Here is a 20878-nt window from a genome sequence, read left to right on the forward strand (position 1 = left end):
TAGAGTCTATCTTGATCCTGGTAGTGCACGGTCTCAAGGTTTAGTATCTTCCGCCCAATGGAAGGGGGAAGAAGAGAGAATGTCTGGGGTGGTACTTGATTGTATTAGCTGATTTGCTGAGGCAGCGGGATGTGTACTAGAAGGGAGATTAGTTTTTGTGATATACTGAGCTGTTTTCACAATTCTCTGCAATTTCTTATAATTTTGGGTACAGTGGCTGCCGTACTATGGATAGGTTGCTTTCTATGGTGCATCTGTAAAAAGTGGTGACGATCATTGAGGACCCGCCAAAATTCCTTGGCAATCAATAATCTAACTGTTGCAGATTAATGTGGCCAGAATGGTTTGGACTTGGATTGGGATCCTGATGTCTTGTTTCACTGGAGAACAGAAGGTATCAGACCGAAATGGTATCGATCTTGGAAATAGGATTTAATTTCCACTGAAGCTACAGCCGCATGAAAACCTAAGATCACAAAGGCTTCAGGGCTAAGTCTGGGACTCGAAGAATGAAGGAAAGGCATAAATCTTATTGAGACCGATCACCACCTGAGTAGCTTACCATGCAAGCTGTGAATGGTTACAAGTTGCTAAGTGTACCTTTCATTCGTGGTGCAACTCTAATACCTACGTGAATTTAGTACAATAGCTCCCCTCTAAAAACTAACAGAAAACATTATTGCCCACACTAGGAAATAAAGAAATGTTTTTAAACTATAAAATTCAAGTCCTCTCTAAAATTATTGACAGATTGTGCTCCCTCTCCAAGCTTGACACATTGATTTATTTTTCCTTTGATAATTTTGGTATCTCAAGTTCTCCTTTTCCCGATTCTTTAGTTCCTTCTTCCTTTATCTTTCATTCCTTTTCCATTATCTTTCATTCCTTTTCCTTTTCCTTTCTGTTATCTTCCATTCTTTTTCCTTTTCCGTTATCTTTCATTCCTTTTCCTTGGAATCCCTTGGAGTCTGAAAGGTAAAATCACCATATTTATCTGCATATTCCTTGTATCAATTAGCACTGTTGCTTTCGTCATATGGAGTTAATGCTAATACATTTACAGAGAAACAAAGCAAGGCATCATCAGGGACTATTTTAACCCAGTGATGGCATTCAGGAAACTGGACAGTGGGTTTAGAGGAGTTCACAAAATCAAACTGATTTTACATGTTAGAGCGGAGGTGGGGGTTTGGGGGGGTGTAGTTTAATAGCAGAGCTACAGTTGCATAAAATCAACCTCAGGAGAATAAGGCGGAAAATATTTTTGGTTTGAAAGGAGACATATGCTGCAGTAGAGAAAAGTAGATTATTACTTCCTGAAAAGTCAACATAAAAGTATTGCTTAGTGAAAAATTAAATCCAGTGGATTGTGAATATTGGGAATGTTCTATGAGATTTTCGTATGATAAAATATGATGGAATATCTTTAGAATTCTGAGAAAGATTGTGGAGAAGATATCGGTGTCCAAAACTTTGAAATATTTGGGTTGTTTTTCTACTTCACTGTTTGGGTGTTAACTTTGGCATTTGTTAGATCTCATTGATTTTAAAACAATGATTACCCATTCTCCCAGATTAGCCCTCAAATGATATTTATGAAAATGAATGCTTCTGAGCTATTTTCAGACTTTTTATGCAGAATGTTAATCAATTTAATTAATTTTTCCCTGGAAGTGGATTTCGATACCTACCTGAACAGCGAGGTGGTTTATGATTCCATTTTTTGTTCCTCATGTAGTCTATCCTATCACTTTCCTCCATACTGAAACTGCGCTCACAAGTATATTTCACTGAAGAATCGCATATCGAGAAAGAGGCTTTGGGCACCTTGGGGATTTTGCCACAATTGGGTTTTGTAAGAGAAGCGAGTAGACATTAATCAGGCAAATACAAGTGTGGAATTAGTTTAACATTTGAAGAAGTTTTGTGAAAGTGACAGCCTGATGCTGAGGCTACAGAGAAACAGACAAGTTAAAGAAAAGGGAAAAACAGATAAATATGAAATGATTCACACTGGTAGAATATGTGGAATAGGAAAATAACTTAAGTTCTACAGGATGCTTAGCAACTTAGTAATCACCACAAGTAAAGAAGATTTCTTCCATCATGCAAGCAAGTAGCCAAACAGAGGAACTCAACATCTCTTTTTGATCTTTGAAACTAACAAGACAATCTGCTAGGATATTAATACATCTATAATCCGTGTTGGCAAGTCCATCTATTTGCATTCTGCTGATAATTCATCAATGGCTCCAGCAGAAAAGGAAAATCTTTATGAAATTAGGTTGATAAGAACATGTGAGAAAAGAGCAGGAGTAAGACAAAGAACTCTTGAGCCTGTTCTGATGTTTAGTAAAACCATAGCTGATCTGATCTTGACTCAACTTCTTTCATGCCTGATCTCCTTTTAATCCAAACAAAGTTCAAAGTAAATTTAATATCAAAGTGTGTGTATCTCTATCTCTCTCTCTCTCTCTCTCTCTCTCTCTCTCTCTCTCTCTCTCTCTCTCTATATATATATATATATATATATATATATATATATATATATATATATATATATATATATATATATGTATATAACCATATACAATCCTGAGATACATTTTTATGGGGCATACTCAATAAATCTACAGAATAACAACCATAACAATCAATGAAAGACCGCCAACATGGCTGTTCAACCAGAATGCAAAAGAGAACAAACTGTGAAAATATAAAAGGAAAAAATAAATAATAAGCAATAAATATTAAGAACATGATCTGAAACGTCATGAACATGAGTCCATTGGTTGTGGATGGGGCAAGTGAAGTTGAGTGAAGTTATCCCTCTTAGATCAAGAGCCTAATGTTGAGGGCTAGTAACTGTTCCTGAACCTGGTGGTGTAGATCCTGAGGCTCCTGTTCCTTTTTCCCAATAGCAGTGAGAAGAGAGCATGTCCTGGATGGTGGAGGTCCCTGATAATGGAAGCTGCTTTCCTGCCACACTATTTCATGTAGATGTGTTCATAACTGGGGAGGGATTTACCCCTGATGGACTGGACCATACCCATTACTTTTTGTAGGATTTTCCATTCAAAGGCATTCATGTTTCCGCACTAGACTGTGATGCAGTCAGTCAATACGCTGTCCATTACACATCTATAGAAGTCTGTCATAAAAACATAGAAAACCTACAGCACAATACAGGCCCTTTGGCCCACAAAGCTGTGCTGAACATGTCCCTACCTTAGAACTACCTAGGCTTTACCCATAGCTCTCTATTTTTCTAAGCTCCATGTAACCATCCAGGAGTCTCTTAAAAGACCCTATCATTTCCACCTCCACCACTGCTGCTCCACCATTGCCAGAGGCTCAGAAATATCCTCCCTCACTTCCAACAGAAACCTACAGTACATCCCGTCCGGTCCCGGTGACTTATCCAACTTGATGCTTTCCAAAAGCTCCAGCACATCCTCTTCCTTAATATCTACATGCTCAAGCTTTTCAGTCTGCTGCAAGTCATCACTACAATCACCAAGATCCTTTTCCATAGTGAATATCTAAGCAAAGTATTCATTATGTTCCTCCGCTATTTCCTCCGGTTCCATACACAATTTTCCACTGTCACACTTGATTGGTCCTATTCTCTCACGTCTTATCTTCTTTCTCTTCACATATTTGTAAAATGCCTTGGGGTTTTCCTTAATCCTGTCCGCCAAGGCCTTCTCACGGCCCCTTCTGGCTCTCCTAATTTCATTCTTAAACTCCTTCCTGCTAGCCTTATAATCTTCTAGATTCCTATCATTATCTAGTTTTTTGAACTGTCAGAGTTTTAGATGTCCTGCGGAATCTCTGCAAACTCCCAAAGTAGAGATGCTGCCTTATTTTTTTTGTAATTGCACTTTCGTGCTGGTCCCAGGACCTGTCCTCTGAAATAATAACAGTTGAGGAATTTAAAGTTGCTGATCCTCTACACCTCTGACCTTCCGATGAGGACTGGCTCATGGACCCCTGGCTTCCTTCTCCTGATGTTGATAATCAGCTCCTTGGTTTTGCTGATATTGAGTAAGAGGTTGTTGTCATGGCACCACTCAGACTTACTTGCAATCTCCCTCCTATATGCTGACCATTTCTGTACCTCAGCCTTAAGTCGACACAGGATATGATCTGCATCTTAGGAAGTATGTAACATTAGGATGACTTTCTCATCTTCAAATTAGAAAATGCGCAAATACAACCATTTGTAAATATAGCTAACAGTAGCTAGTTGATTGAAAATATCAGGTTTGATCTCTTATTCAAGAGGAAGATTGGCATTACTGTTGCATAACTCAGAGACTGCCAAACGTAAGAATGATCTTTGCATCTGTGAAACATCATTCTTCAATTCTGGATAGAGATTCAGCTAAAACAACATTCAACAAAAATTGACAATTCATTACATGGGACATCACTTCTCCACCAACTTAAAGATGATTTCCTCATTACCTCTACCTACAAAAAAATAATGACAGCAAGAACAAGAGGACACCATCACATCTAGTTTTCAACCCAAATCAGTCAGTCTTAACTTGGACATATTTCCCAGTGCTTTATGAGTTTATAGTTAAAGCACTGGAATTTCCTGAATTCCATGGAAACATTTTTCCAGGTGAACAGTAATATTTCAAGAAGAAAACACACAACCATATTCAACCAGGAATAGACAATAAATGCTGGACTTGCTAGCAAAATCGTACAGTACTGTACAGGGATCGTACCGTATGGCCAAGTGAAATAGGAATTGATATGGGAGGTGAGGGGAGTAATGAATTAAAAGCATTATATACGAATGCCCGGAGTATATGAAATAAAGTGGATGAGCTTGAGGCACAGTTGGAAATTGTAAGTATGATGTTGTGGGAATAACAGAGGATGGCTACGTGGATGGGGCCTGGGAAATGAATATTCAAGGGTATACGTCCTATCGAAAGGACAGACTGATGGGCAGAGGGGGTGGGGTGGCTCTGTTGGTGAGGAATGATGTTCAATCCCTTGCGAGGGGGGACATAGAATCAGGAGACGTAGAGTCAGTATGGATAGAACTGAGAAATTCTAGGGGTAGAAAGACCCTAATGGGAGTTATCTACAGGCTCCAAACAGTAGTCTGGATGTAGGGTGTAAGTTGAATCAAGAGTTAAAATTGGCATGTCGCAAAGGTAATGCTACAGTTGTTATGGGGGACTTCAACATGCAGGTAGACTGGAGGAATCAGGTTGGTACTGAACCCCAAGAAAGGGAGTTTGTGGAGTCCCTTCGAGATGGATTCTTAGAACAGCTTGTACTGGAGCCTACCAGAGAGAAAGCAATTCTAGATTCAGTGTTGTGCAATGAACCGGATTTGATCAGGGACCTCGAGGTAAAGGAGCCATTAGGAGGTAGTGACCATAATATGATAAGTTTTAATCTACAATTTGAGAGGGAGAAGGGAAACTCGGAAGTGTCAGTATTACAGTTGAACAAAGGGAATTATGGTGCTATGAGAGAGGAGCTGGCCAAAGTTCAATGGAACAATACCCTAGCAGGGATGACAGTGGAACAGCAACGGCAAGTGTTTCTGGAAATAATGCGGAAGGTGCAGGATCAGTTCATTCCAAGGAGAAAGAAAGATCCTAAGGGGAGTAAGGGGAGGCCGTGGCTGACAAGAGAAGTAATGGACAGTATAAAAATAAAAGAGAAGTATAACATAGCAAAGACGAGTGGGAAGCCGGAGGATTGGGAAACTTTTAAAGAGCAACAGAAGGTAACTAAAAAGGCAATACGCGGAGAAAAAATGAGGTATGAAGGTAAACTAGCCAAGAATATAAAGGATAATAAAAGCTTCTTTAGGTATGTGAAAAGGAAAAAAATAGTTAAGACCAAATTTGGGCCCTTGAAGACAGAAGCGGGTGAATTTATTATGGGGAACAAGGAAATGGCAGACGAGTTGAACAGGTACTTTGGATCTGTCTTCACTAGGGAAGACACAAACAATCTCCCAGATGTAATAGTGGCCAAAGGACCTAGCATAATGGATGAATTGAAGGAAATTTATATTAGGCAAGGAAATGGTGTTGGATAGGCTGTTGGGTCTGAAGGCTGATAAGTCCCTGGGACCTGGTGGTCTGCATCCCAGGGTACTTAAGGAGGTGGCTTTAGAAATCGTGGACGCATTGGTAATCATTTTCCAATGTTCTATAGATTCAGGATCAGTTCCTGTGGATTGAAGGGTAGCTAATGTTGTCCCTCTCTTCAAGAAGGGAGGAAGAGAGAAAACAGGGAATTAAAGACCTGTTAGCCTGACGTCAGTGGTCGGAAAGATGCTGGAGTCAATTATAAAAGATGAAATTACGACACCTCTGGATAGCAGTAACAGGATTGGTCTGAGTCAGCATGGATTTACGAAGGGGAAGTCGTGCTTGACTAATCTTCTGGAATTTTTTGAGAACGTGACTATGAAAATGGACAAGGAAGAGCCAGTGGATGTAGTGTACCTGGACTTTCAGAAAGCCTTTGATAAAGTCCCACATAGGAGATTAGTGGGCAAAATTAGAGCACATGGTATTGTGGGCAGAGTACTGACATGGATTGAAAATTGGCTGGCTGACAGAAAACAAAGAGTAGCGATTAACGGGTCCCTTTTGGAATGGCAGGCGGTGACCAGTGGGGTACCGCAGGGTTCAGTGCTGGGACCGCAGCTGTTTACAATATGTATTAATGACTTAGATGAGGGAATTAAAAGTAACATTAGCAAATTTGCTGATGACACAAAGCTGGGTGGCAGTGTGAAATGTGAGGAGGATGTTATGAGAATGCAGAGTGACTTGGACAGGCTGGGTGCGTGGGCAGATGCGGTTTAATGTGGATAAATGTGAGGTTATCCACTTTGGTGGTAAGAACGGGAAGGCAGATTATTATCTAAATGGAGTCAAGTTAGGAAAAGGGGAAGCACAACGAGACCTAGGTGTTTTTGTACATCAGTCACTGAAAGCAAGCATGCAAGTACAACAGGCAGTGAAGAAAGCTAATGGCATGCTGGCCTTCATAACAAGGGGAATTGAGTATAAGAGCAAAGAGGTCCTTCTGCAGCTGTACAGGGCCCTGGTGAGATCACACCTGGAGTACTGTGTGTAGTTTTGGTCTCCAAATTTGAGGAAGGACATTCTTGCTATTGAGGGAGTGCAGCGTAGGTTCACAAGGTTAATTCCCGGGATGGCAGGACTGTCATATGTTGAAAGATTGGAGCGACTGGGCTTGTATACTCTGGAATTTAGAAGGCTGAGAGGGGATCATATTGAAACATAAGATTATTAAGGAATTGGACACATTGGAGGCAGGAAGCATGTTCCCGCTGATGGGTGAATCTAGAACCAGAGGCCACAATTTAAGAATAAGGGGTAGGCCATTTAGAATGGAGTTGAGGAAAAACTTTTTCACCCAGAGAGTGGTGGATATATGGAATGCTCTGCCCCAGAAGGACGTGGAGGCCAAGTATCTGGATGCTTTCAAGAAAGAGATGGATAGAGCTCTTAAAGATAGCGGAATCGAAGGTTATGGGGATAAGGCAGGATCTGGATACTGATTGTGGATGATCAGCCATGATCACAGTGAATGGCGGTGCTGGCTCGAAGGGCCGAATGGCCTACTCCTGCACCTATTGTCTATTGTCAATTGTCAAAATCCATTAAAAATGAAATCTTCAGCTTCTAAGGCAGAGCCAACAGAAATTGTTACAACTGACATCTGTACTTGGCTTTAAGATGTGTAGACATCAGAGTGAACAGTTGTTTCAGATGTTTTGGACATACTACCCATCAGCAGGGTAATTATTGTGCTGTTGGCCCCACTACATTATCCTTCTGGAATATTGTTCTGCAGTATTCCACTTTATGAAATGTATTGTGCAATGTAACATTGCTACGTGCTGATTTGTGTGACAGTCATATTTCAATCAGGCAGGCTGCGGAATGGGTTAAGCAAATACACTGATGAAAATGCACGTTCCAGCCAATTAATGTTGCATTGTGATGGCATTTGACTCCTTTCATCTCATTGCAGTCTTGACAAAAGCACAGCAATGCCTACGTTCCGTGCTTTGAATGACATTCTTATCTATTCCCGCTACTGCTGGGAACACATCCAGCACATCCAGAGGGTTCTCAGACGCTCCTCAAGAATAACATTTATGCCAAGCCAGAGAGGTGTGAGTTCCATAAATGTCAGGTGTCATTTTTGGGCTATATACTCACCCCTTCCAGTGTTCAAATGGACCTATGTTAAGTTCAGGCAGTCACAGAGTGTCCAACCGATCTATGGTCAAACAGGTGCAGCCCTTCATGGGGTTTGCAAACTTTTATTGCCACTTATCAGAAGCTTCATTTACATTGTGGCCACCATAAATGTACAAGCAAGAAGACCTCTGTAGGAATTAATTGGACAAGCAAAGCTAACCAAGCAGTCTCAGAGCTAAAGTGACACTTCACTGCCCCAAGGTGTCAGCATTGGAGTATTCTTTCCCAGTGTTTTGCTGTGGATAACTGGCTGCACCCCGTGCCTTTCTTTCCCGTCATTTGACTCCTGCCAAATGTAGCTATGATGTCAGGAACCGAGAACGTCTAACTGTCAAGGAGGACCTGGAAGTATCATGACTCTGGCTGGAGGGCAGAGCATCCCCTTTTGGAATGGAAAAATCACAAGAGCCTCTCCTACCTTCAGGAAGCTAAAAGACTCAACTTACATCAAGCTCGTTGGACTCTCCACCCAGATTAATTTCACTCTCATCTATCATCCTGGCAGCAAGAATACCAAGGCTGAAGCTCTCTCCTGACAGATTGATGTGTCTGAGCACAATGCCAATCTTGGGCACACCCTTTCTCACTCGTTCATTGCTGACCTGGTGATTTGGGGAATAGAGGCAGAGGTGAGGGCTGCCCAGCAGTTGGATCCAGGCCCAGGTGGGGGACCTCTCAACCGGTTGTTTGTCCCTGCCATGGTGCACTCCAGAGTGTTGGAATGGGGGTCATTCCTTCCACCTGGTTGGATATCCAGGAATTCAACAGACCCTGGAATTTAACAAGAAATAATTTTGGTGGCCATCTATGTTCCAGGTTATTCACAACTTCATCTCTGCCTGTCCCAGTTGTGCTCAGTCCCAATACAGGTCATCATGCCAGCAACCTGCAGGTCTTCTATGCCTGCTGCGGCTGCTTCACCACCGATGGTCCCATCTCTCTGTGGATTTGATCACTGGTCTGCCTGTCTGATGGAAACACTACCATTCTGGTGGTTGTGGACTGATTCTCCAAGATGGCTCTCCCTAAACTCCTGTTGGCTTGTGCGACTTCCACCGTCATGGTTCAACACCTGTGCAGGCTGTTTGGCTTCCCTCAGCACGTAGTGTCTGATTGAGAACCACTTTTTTGGAAGGCCTTCTGTTCTCATTTGGGTACCACAGCCAGACTCTCCTCTGGTTTTAACCCCCAATCTAATGGTCTGATGGAATCAGTAGGCTGCTGCCTTGTCTCTTCCAACTCCACATCCTGAAACTCCTAAGTGGCTTGGGCAGAAATTTCCCAAGATAAACTCCAGCTGTCCTCTAATGGCATGCCCCCCTTTGAATGTTAGAAGGGATTCCAGCTACCAGTCAGGCCTGACCAAGAGATCGATGTGGGAGTTCCTGCGCTGAACGGTTGGTCTAATGCTACCAGCACATGTAGAGACAGGCCAGGACTTTTCTGCTGCGTGCTCAGAAACAACATGCCCAGCAGGCTGATCAGCCCTGCCTACAGCTAAGATATCTCAAGCCGGGGTGAAAGTCTAGCTGCCATCTAGGGATCTTCCCTTAAAAGTTGAGAGCCAAAAGTTGGTGCCACACTACGAGGGACCACTCATTGTGGAGAAGGCCATCAACAAGGTCTTGTATAGATTTCATCTACCATCATCAATGAAGATTCACTCACTGGTTTATGTTTCCCAGCTCAAGCCAGTGACTACCTCCCCCCTCGATCCAGTCACCCCCATCATGCCCCTCCTCCCTGCTTAGTAAATGGTTTCCTGATCTATTCTGTACATCTTGCCAGGTACAGGGCAGGGTCCAGTATCTCATGGATTGGCAGGGGTATGGCCCTAAGGAGCATTCTTGGGTACCAGCCCATGGCATCCTAAATAAGTCCCTCATCCGGGACTTCCAGCAGGCACAGGTCTCTGGTACCTCAGGAGCTGCACATAGGGAAGTGGGGCACTGTCACATAGGCAGGCGGGTTGTGGAATGGTCTCAGCAATCACACTCACGGGTATGCACGTTCCAGCCAGTTAGTGTATCATTGTGATGGTATTTGACTCCCTTCCTCTCGTTCTAGTCTTGTTGAGACTTGACCAAAAGCACAGCAACATCTACACTCTTTGCTTACCTTCATCCTTGTTCTGGGAATGAAGACTGCCATTTAAATTGACACTGCAAAGGAGTGGTATTCATTTAGTATCAAGTTACTTCTTCCTTGCCACAGTGTCAGCAGTAGCTTTCACTTTAATTTAGTTAACGACCCTATTGGCTTAGGATTTATTGTTTCTCCTTTAACTCTGCACAGTTCTCATTAAAAGTCAGTGAACTGTTTGTCTGCTTCAGTGTCTCTCCCTCTGCACTCCAGCTATAACTACACACCTGTGTCACACAAGTTGCAGTATGTGTATCTAATTTACTCTAATTTTCTTGTTTCTAATTATTTTGTTTCTTGTACTTGGGCAACAAAAGCAGAAAGATAAAGAGGCTCAGAAAGTAAATATGTTCAAATGGTTATCTCTTGATCTCAGCTTTTAACCCTTCCAGCCCAACAAATTTGGTGAGCTTTATGGCCACATGTACAGTAACCGTGGTGTTACACATGAAGAAAAATATCTTACCTGGCCTGTCCTTCCAGTCCTCCGGGTTCACTGTTGGTATTCTGTTGCATTGTACGTATCCTTCTGGAAAGAAGTTGTGTTGAAATGCATTCTCAGGGAGCTGCTGAATCCCAGTGTTATCACAGATTATTCTGGATAAGGAGATTTTAGCAAGAGCCTGGCGCTGCTTCTGAGTAAACACTCCTTCACTTTCCCACCAGAACCTACAAAAAAATAAGAAACATTATTGTTAAGCATTCAAATGAATGAAGAAAGTATCCTGATCCACTGACTCCAAGGACAACGGCTACACAGGGAGGTGGACTGTCTCCTAGGGCACATTTTTCAGAGGTATATTGAGGAGGAATATGGGGGTGCATGTGATCTTCTCTTTGCAGAATTAGTTTCTCAGTCTGATGACCAAATAGACTTGCCAACTGTGTGACTACATTCTACATCTAGACAAGATTTTTCAGTACTGTGAGGTGAACAGAATTGAACACAATACTCCAAGTGTGGTCTAGCCAGGGTTTTATAGAGCTGCAACATGACCTTGCCACTCTTGAATCCAATCCTCTGACTAATGAAGACCAACTAATGTACGTCTTCTTAATAACCCTATTAACTTGTGCAGCAAATGTAAGGGATCCATGGACATGGACCTCAAGATCCCTCTGTTCTTCCATTCAGCTAAAATTCCTGCCATAAACATATGGTGGATCCTTTATCGTCACTAAATCCTGAATAATCCCTATTTAGCAGTATTGCAGGAGCACCTTCACCAGCGGGAGTGCAGCGATTCAATGTGGTGGCTCTTCATCATCTTCTCAATAGCAAATAATAAATGACAATAAATATTGTCTCTGTTGCCATTTGCCAGAGCCCAAACTAGAGTAGGAGAAATGCTTTTCCCTCCTCCTTAGGTCATAAATGATTATTTTTATTATTTAATTATTTTTCTGCTGTCCTATCATTAACCTTTGAGTTATATCTTCCCTTCATTACCTCACTTTAGGGTAAGTCATTGTAACCTCAACAGATTCAATATCACTGAATGAACCCATCAAACTCCAGGCCAGCAGTCAAGAGGTTTGGGATTTCTGAATTCAGATTTCTTGATTAAGAAGGAAAAAGCAAGAATGTAATAATGACCAAAGCTTACCACTTTGCTAATTTTGCCTATTACCTGTCTCCATCTCTCAGTTTCTGGAACTACTGTCCTAACAGGCAGGCTAACAAAGGGCTGACTCTCCCTCCTTCCACGAATGGTTCAGAGATTGCTCCTATCCAGATGTCAATGTTGTCAGGAGTCCCATACAGTTCAATGAATTTTTCGGCAAGTTCTGAATTCCTGAGCACGTCAGACAGTTCAGCCTTGTTCTTGGGCTGTGAAAGATTACAGAATTTTCTCCATGCATTGTAGCCTATGAGAGTCAGAGAAAGCGATTAGTCAAATCTGTGGTTGCCCCTTGAAGCTAAGAAAATGGAAGCTCGTGGTTGGCTTAGTAGATTCTCTATGTTTTAATTTTGGATCACTCTAATTTGTGAGAGAGGGGTTGAAAGGTGCGTGGGGGGGACTAGCAAGGACAGCTACTTCAATGTTTATCACCCTGGTAACTCAGTGCAGAGTCTCACTTGAGCAAAATTTGTGTCATGCAGAATAGATTTCTTCATTCTAATCCACTATCTTAATAGTAGATGAACTTACTGGGTACTTTGCATCAGTCAACACTGTGGAAAACACTATCAGTGTGCCAGAGGTCTGTGAGTGTCGGGGAGCAGGAGTGAGCGTCATTGCTATTGCAAAGGAAAAGTGCTAGGCAAACTCAAACGTCTTGAGAAGGATAAGTCACCTGGACCAGATGAACCACATCCCAGAGGCTTGAGAGAGGTTGCTGAAGAGATAATGGATGCATAGGTCATCATCTTTCAAAAATCACTTGATTCTAGCTTGATCCTGGAGGACTGAAAGATTGCAAATGTCACTCCACTCTTTAAGAAAGGAGGCAGGCAAAAAAAAAGAAATTATAGACTAGTTAGCCTCACCTCAGTGGTTGGGGAAAGTGTTGGAGTCTATTATTAAGGATGAGGTTTCGAGTTACTTGGAGACTAATTGTAAGATAAGTCAAAGTCAGCATGGTTTCTGTCAAAGGAAATCTTGCCTGACAAATTTGTTAGAGTTCTTCAAGGAAGTAACAAGCAGGGTGGACAAAGGAGAGGCAGTAGATGTCATTTACTTTGATTTTCAGAAGGCATTTGCTAAGGTGCCAGACATGAAACTGCTTAACAACATAAAATCCTATGGTATTACAGGAAAGACACTGGCATGGACAGAGGAATGGTTGACAGGTAGGAGGCAGTGAGTGGGAATAAAGGGGGCCTTTTCTGGTTGGCTATCAGTGACTACTGGTGTTCTTCACTGATCAGTATTGGGACCACTACTTTCACATTGTTTGTCAATGGTTTGGATAATGGAGTTGGTGGCTTTGTGGCAAAGTTTGCTGACATTACGAAGGGATGGAGGGGTAGGTAGTGCTGAGGAAGCAATGCAATTGCAGCAGGACTTAAACAAATTGGCAGAATAGGCAAAAAAGTGGCAAATGGAATACATTGCTGGGAAATGTATGATAATGCATTTTGGTAAATGGAACGATAGTGCAGACTATTATCTAAATGGAGAGATGATTCAAACATCAGAGGTGCAAAGGGACTTAGAAGTCCTTGTGCAAGGCTCCCAGAAGGTTAATTTACAGGTTGAATCCATGGTAAAAAAGGCAAATACAATGTTGGCATTTATTTCAAGAGGAATAGAATATAAAAACAAGGAGATAATGCTGAGACTTTGTAAGACAATACTCCAAGTGCAGCCTGACTAGTATCAACAGTTTGGGCCCCATATCTCAGAAAGGATGTTTTGTCATTGGAGAGAGTCCAGAGGAGGTTAACAAGGATGATTCCCAGAACGAAGGGGTTAACATATGAGGAGCCTTTGGCAGCTTTGTGCCTGTACTCACTGGAATTTAGAAGAATGGGGGTGGGTCAATTCATTGAAATCTACTGAATGTTGAAAGAACTGGATAGGGTGTATGTGGAGAAGTTGTTTCCTATGGTGGGGTTATCCAGAACTAGAGGGCAAAGCCTCAAAACTGAGGGAGAACCTTTTAGAATAGAGGTAGGGAGGAATATTTTTAGCCAGAGAGTAGTGCATCTGTGGAATGTTTTGCCACAGATTGCGGTGAAGGCCAAGTTTGTCGGTGTATTTAAGGTGGAGGTTAATCGTTTCCTGATCGATCAGGGCAGTAAAGGATGTGGCAAGAAGGTCTGTGTGTTCGGTTGAATGGGATCCGGGATCAGTCATGTTGGAATGTTGGAAGAGGTTCAATGGGCTGAATGGTCTAAAGGCTGATTTATATTTGTGCGTCAAATCGAAGTCATAGGTACGGCGTAGCCACCAACCCTACACAGTGCCTACACAGATCCCTACGCCATAGTTGATGCGCACCTCTCCCAAAATATAACTAAGCATCGTGGCAGCGCAGGCTGCAACAACTGTGATTGGTCCGTTTGGTAGCATTGTATTTCCTCCTACGCTGCAATAGCTTCCCATTGGGCAACTGAAGGGCAGGGAAGGAACTCTGGCTGCAATGCTTTCCATAAAGCTTTACAGACCTCCGAAATTATGGAGGACACATTTCGCTTTTACAAAAAAAGATGCTCGCTTTAAACTTGTTTACCCTGAGAAAGACTACCGTGACCATGAAGCCTTGCAGGGGCAGGTGTGTGCGCATGCGTGACGTGCGCAAATTGCAGAGTTACTCAGACACACCAGTGCACAAGTATAAATGCTCACAACGGCGTAGCCCACTTGAGTAGGCTATGGCGTAAACTGGTACGCACAAGTATAAATCAGCCTTAACTCTGCTCCCGTGTCTTGTGTGTTATGGTCTTGTCTAATTTCCAAAGTCCATGAAGTCAACCAGTCTCATTTACATAAATGCAGGTTAATTCTTTCACAGGATATTCTGTGAAATTTGTGTTGCAAATTCTCTCCAGCAAAATAGCCAAGCACGTGGTAATTTAAGCTATTGCAGAATATACAGAGTAATTAAATATTCCATCATCTGAAAAAATAAAGAAAGTTGAAGTTATCTTGTTTGGATAATTATGGAGAATCCCACACTACTCAGAGAACACTGCGGTAATATATGATTAAAAATGACACCATGATGCAGGGTTCACTGTACTAATTACAACATGTTCCATAATTATTCTTTAGCCATATTAATAGTCATTGCAGTAAGAGTACAATAGACAGCAATTTTCTAGCCACAATGTATGAGTGTACACTTGCTTCTCAAGTTCTGACTCCAAGCCCAATTTTTGGTATCTGTTTGTGTAAGGCGACATGTATGGCTAGTTTGAAGTTCTGAGGAAATATTGAAGATAGCAGCCTTTGGATGTTAGGCTAAGCAGATGTTCTCTCTCCAAGACATCCAATGACAATATTCAAAGTTCCCTCAGGTGTCTTGAAAAGTAGGTATTTCTCACTCCATATTAATTGGAAGCATTTAACTTTGCTGTTTGTAGGCCCTTACTGTGTGCAAATCCCCCGTATTAAACTAATGGCAGTACTTCACAGTATCACCACCATTTAACCAGCGAATATTTCACATGAAGTATTTCTCAATAAACATTCAGCAGTGAATATACTCAATGGATATTTCACAGTAAACACTTTAGATTAAATTACAGCTGTAATGTCAAACAAACTAATACGGTTTCACAAATTCTCCTTGGCAAGTAAATCTTTCCAACTAAATCTAGTTGTTAACTGTCTAGTAGTAAATATTCCCATACAGTGCACTCTGCTAACAATTCCTTTCAGATGGCACTTTGGCAATTCAAAATGAACCAATGCAGTATGATTTATGTATATTCTAAGGAAGCAGATACGACAAGAAATGTAACTTTGGTCTTGTTTCCAGTAATTGAACAGTGATCCTAAGGGCCACTTCCGTAGTTCATGTCTATTGTCAGCCTTCTGCTACACCTTAATGGATAACAACCCATTCAAATCAGTCTCTCTGCAATATTTCCATTAATTCGCCCAGGGGAGCAAACATTCCACTCTCCCCTCCTACCCCTCCTCACGGTCCCCCACCCTGCTCTCATGACTATACCCCTTCCCCACATGAAACCACCACGGTGGGCTTCACAGCTGAACAGGTGAGAAGACAGCTGAAACGTCTCAACCCAAGCAAGGCTGCAGGACCGGATGGTGTCAGTACCAGGGTGCTCAAAGCCTGTGCCCCTCAGCTACGTGGAGTACTTCGCCATGTCTTCAACCTGAGCCTGAGGCTCCGGAGGGTTCCTGTACTGTGGAAGACATCCTGCCTCGTCCTTGTGCCGAAGACACCGCGCCACAGCAGCCTCAATGACTACAGACCGGTGGCATTGACCTCCTACATCATGAAGACCCTGGAGAGACTTGTTCTGGAGCTGCTCCGGCCAATGGTCAGGCCACACTTAGATCCCCTCCAGTTCGCCTACCAGCCCCGACTAGGAGTTGAGGATGCCATCATCTACCTGCTGAACCATGTCTATGCCCCCCTGGACAAGCCAGCGAGCACGGTGAGGGTCATGTTTTTTGACTTCTCCAGTGCGTTCAACACCATCCGCCCTGCTCTGCTGGGGGAGAAGCTGACAGCGATGCAGGTGGATGCTTTCCTGGTGTCATGGATTCTTGATTACCTGACTGGCAGACCACAGTACGTGTGCTTGCAACGCTGTGTGTCCGACAGAGTGATCAGCAGCACTGGGGCCCCACAGGGGACTGCCTTGTCTCCCTTTCTCTTCACCATTTACACCTCGGACTTCAACTACTGCACAGAGTCTTGTCATCTTCAGAAGCTTTCAGATGACTCTGCCATAGTTGGATGCATCAGCAAGGGAGATGAGGCTGAGTATAGGGCTACGGTAGGAAACTTTGTCACATGGTGTGAGCAGAATTATCTGCAGCTTAATGTGAAAAAGATTAAGGAGCTGGTGGTAGACCTGAGGAGAGCTAAGGTACCGATGACCCCTGTTTCCATCCAGGGGGTCAGTGTGAACATGGTGGAGGATTACAAATACCTGGGGATACAAATTGACAATAAACTGGACTGGTTAAAGAACACTGAGGCTGTCTACAAGAAGGGTCAGAGCCGTCTCTATTTCCTGAGGAGACTGAGGTCCTTTAACATCTGCCGGACGATGCTGAGGATGTTCTACTAGTCTGTGGTGGCCAGTGCTATCATGTTTGCTGTTGTGTGCTGGGGCAGCAGGCTGAGGGTGGCAGACAACAACAGAATCAACAAACTCATTCGTAAGGCCAGTGATGTTGTGGGGATGGAACTGGACTCTCTGACGGAGGTGTCTGAAAAGAGGATGCTGTCCAAGTTGCATGCCATCTTGGACAATGTCTCCCATCCACTACATAATGTACTGGTTGGGCACAGGAGTACATTCAGCCAGAGACTCATTCCACCGAGATGCAACACTGAGCATCATAGGAAGTCATTCCTGCCTGTGGCCATCAAACTTTACAACTCCTCCCCTGGAGGGTCAGACACCCTGAGCCAATAGGCTGGTCCTGGACTTATTTCATTGCATAATTTACATATTACTATTTAACTATTTATGGTTGTATTACTATTTATTATTTATGGTGCAACTGTAACAACAATCAATTTCCCCCAGGGTCAATGAAGCATGACTATAACTATGACTATGCCTATTCTCCCTGAGCGAGGTGAATATTTTCCTGTTTGTTTCTTGTTAAAGTGAAACTAAAGCAGAAGAGTCTGGAAACACTTGGCAGATCAGAAAGAAAAACTAAATTCACAGAGAACATAAGAAATAGGAGCAGGAGTCGGCCATCTGGCCCGTTGAGCCTGCTCTGCTACTCACTAAGATCATGGCAGATCTGGCCATAGACTCATCTCCTCTTATCTGCCTTTTCTCCACAGCCCATAATTCCCCTACTATGCAAAAATCTAACCAACCTTGTCTTCAATATATTTACCGAGGTAGCCTCAGCCGCTTCATTGGGCAGAGAATTCCACAGATTGACTACTCCCTGGGAAAAGCAGTTCCTCTTCATCTCCATCCTAAATCTACTCCCCTGAATCTTAAGGCTATTCCCCTAGTTCTAGTCTCACCTACCAGTGGAAACGACTTTCCTGCCTCTATCTTATCTATCCCTTTTCATAATTTTATGTTTCTATAAGATCTCCTCTCTTATAGAGGAGAACCAGCTAAAGAAGTAGGTGAAAATTTGCCTCCAAACACATCTCTTTTGTCCCTCACCAATTTATCAACCATGTGGCTTAGAAACTGTGAAGATACCCTATTAAAGAGATGCACTTTCTCCCTCCTAATCTTTTTCACCCTCATTATACCTTAAATGAACTTGTATATTGTTCACCAACCAAGTTCTGATAAGAGGTCTTCAATCTGAAGCATTAAGAGTTTCTCTTTCCACAGATGTTGCCTGATTTATTTGTGTATTCAGACTATTCCCTTTTTTATTTCAGATTTCGAGCATCAGCCAATTTCTTGATTTGGAAATATTAGACAATAAAACCATTGAATTAACTGACATTTCAATAATGGCTTTCGGAGTTATACTCTACGCTCCCTAACTTTCTCCTACCTGCTATTCCATGATCACGGGAACGTTGCATATTCAGAGACCCCAGGTCCAGCCCTAAATGATTAACCATCTCAAAGAGCTTCTCCCGCAGTTCATCTGTCATCATCATGGTTTGCTTTTGCAATTTTGTAGGATTGCCAATCAGTCCTCGAACAATTGGATCGGCACCACCTACCAAAACACAAAGCAAAACACACATTGGTAATCATCTTCCTGGCACTTCAACCAACTCTCTAAAATGCAGTTATGCTAGAGAGGACAAATTGTTGAACATTTCCTAAATATACAGCATACAAATAGAGTGACAATCTTGTTAATCACCCTCCCCCCAAAGAAAAAGACATGTTGATCAAGAATCTATACTGCTGAGAAGAACATGGGCAACCAAGCATTGGACCACCACTATCATCTGCAGTTTCCCATCTCAAAGTTCAAATTTCAAATTGCATTTACACTGTATACAACCTTGAGGTTTGACTTCTTTTAGGCAGCCACAAAACAAAGAAACAGATTAGAACCCATTTTAAAAAAAACACACAGCAAAGACCATCAAACACCCAATGTGTGAAAAAAGAACAAATCATGCAAACAGTAAAAAAAAAGTAAAGTAACAGATGGAAGATTAACCACAGAGTCCCCGAAAGTGAGTTCACTGCCATGGAGCTAGTTCACTGCTAAGGCAAGTGCCAAGCCAGTTCAGCGCTTGTTGTTTCGTATGGCTTGTCCTGGGAGGGGCAGATGCGAGTCTGTCTGTTTGGGATCTGGGGTTGGATCAGTTTTCACATGTCGTCTCATCCACAGCCTTTCCAACATGGGTGGCCCTGAGTTGGCATCGCCTGAAGGAGTACTTGAAGGATGCAAGTCTCCACACACAACGTCAACATGTTGATCTAGGTCATGGAGGAGGTCAGCAACGAAGCACCTTGATCAAATACATGGAGCATGAACCGCAGAGTCCTGAGAGTGAGTCCACAGCTGCGGCACCTGTTCAGCATTGAGGTGAGTGAGGCTCATCCAGGAGACCGATGACTGCCAGGCAATAACCGCTCCCCAACCTGGTGGCGTGGTATGACAGTAGTAGCAAGAAGATTAGATTAGATTAGATTGTGAAGACACGCAGTCCTCTTTTATTGTCATTTAGTAATGCATGCATTAAGAAATGATACAATTTGTTCCTCCAGAATGATATCACAGAAACACAAGACAAACCAAGACTAAAAAAACTGACAAAAACCACATAATTATAACATATAGTTACAGCAGTGCAAAGCAATACCATAACTTGATGAAGAACAGACCATGGGGATGGTAAAAAACAGTCTCAAAGTCTCTCGAATGTCCTATCATCTCACGCAGACGGTTGAAGGGAGAAACGCTCCCTGCCATGAGCTTCCAGCGCCGCAAACTTACCAATGCAGCATCCTGGAAGCACCGACCACAGTTCAACTCTGAGTCCGTCCGAAAACTTTGAGCCTCCGACCAGCCCTCCGACACCAAGCACCGAGCACCATCTCTGCCGAGTGCTTCGACCCGGGCCCCGGCAACAGGCAATAGGCAAAGCTGAGGATTTGGGGCCTTTCGCTCCGGAGATTCTCGATCGCACAGTAGCAGCAGCAGCAAAGCGGGCATTTCAGAAGTTTCTCCAGATGTTCCTCCTTGCTTCTCACGTCCGTCTCCATCAAATCAGGATTGTGCACGGCCCCTATTTAACAAATATGATATCAATTCGGAGCGGCTGCGCACGCTGCGCTGCCATCTTCTCCTCCCTTCATCAGAAGAGAAGGAGACCAGTCAGCTGCAGGCAGACGGCAGCAAACACTTGTTCATTTCCACTCTCATCCTTGACAATTTTAACCTTGCTCGACCCTTTCATCAGTGCAGAGTAATGGAGCTGACCACGGGTTCGACACAGCATACACCCCCAGTGATGGCCGTATTCTTGGGAGTCTAGTTCACCGAATCCCCCAGGAGATCGCAAAATGTCAGATCAGTTAGTTAACTCAAAAGTGCATCTTTAGAAGGAAAATTACAGACTGTACTCAATCGGAGTTCAGAAGAAGTCGTATATCTAGAAGAGTTTCTTGTAGCTTTGTGAGCTTGCTGCATTGGTTGCTGGCAACTTCTTGCAGCCCCATTCTCAGTCACATACCATGCTTACTTGGATATATATTCCAAAATGTACAAACTTGCTAAGTAAATGTGATTCCTAAATAACAATGATACAAGAATGATCAACAGCTCGAACATTGCTTTTCCTTGCCTTTGCCTCAGGGTAGCTATGATCTTGTTCAAAGGTGCAGTAAATTT

The 20878-nt window shown here is 42.9% G+C and overlaps 1 protein-coding gene across 1 annotated transcript in view; it reads right to left on the reverse strand.

The window, feature by feature from the left end:
• Positions 1 to 879: 879 nt before the first annotated feature.
• LOC140187861 (eosinophil peroxidase-like) overlaps positions 880 to 20878 on the reverse strand; it is a 41703-nt gene continuing 21704 nt past the window's right edge. Inside the window, 5 exon segments of the mRNA XM_072243655.1 lie at positions 880 to 968; positions 1692 to 1853; positions 10900 to 11102; positions 12065 to 12302; positions 18572 to 18742. Of these exon segments, the coding sequence (XP_072099756.1) occupies positions 880 to 968; positions 1692 to 1853; positions 10900 to 11102; positions 12065 to 12302; positions 18572 to 18742 (863 nt within the window).

The sequence above is a fragment of the Mobula birostris genome, chromosome 25 (assembly GCF_030028105.1).
Source record: "Mobula birostris isolate sMobBir1 chromosome 25, sMobBir1.hap1, whole genome shotgun sequence".
Lineage (NCBI taxonomy): Eukaryota > Metazoa > Chordata > Chondrichthyes > Myliobatiformes > Myliobatidae > Mobula > Mobula birostris.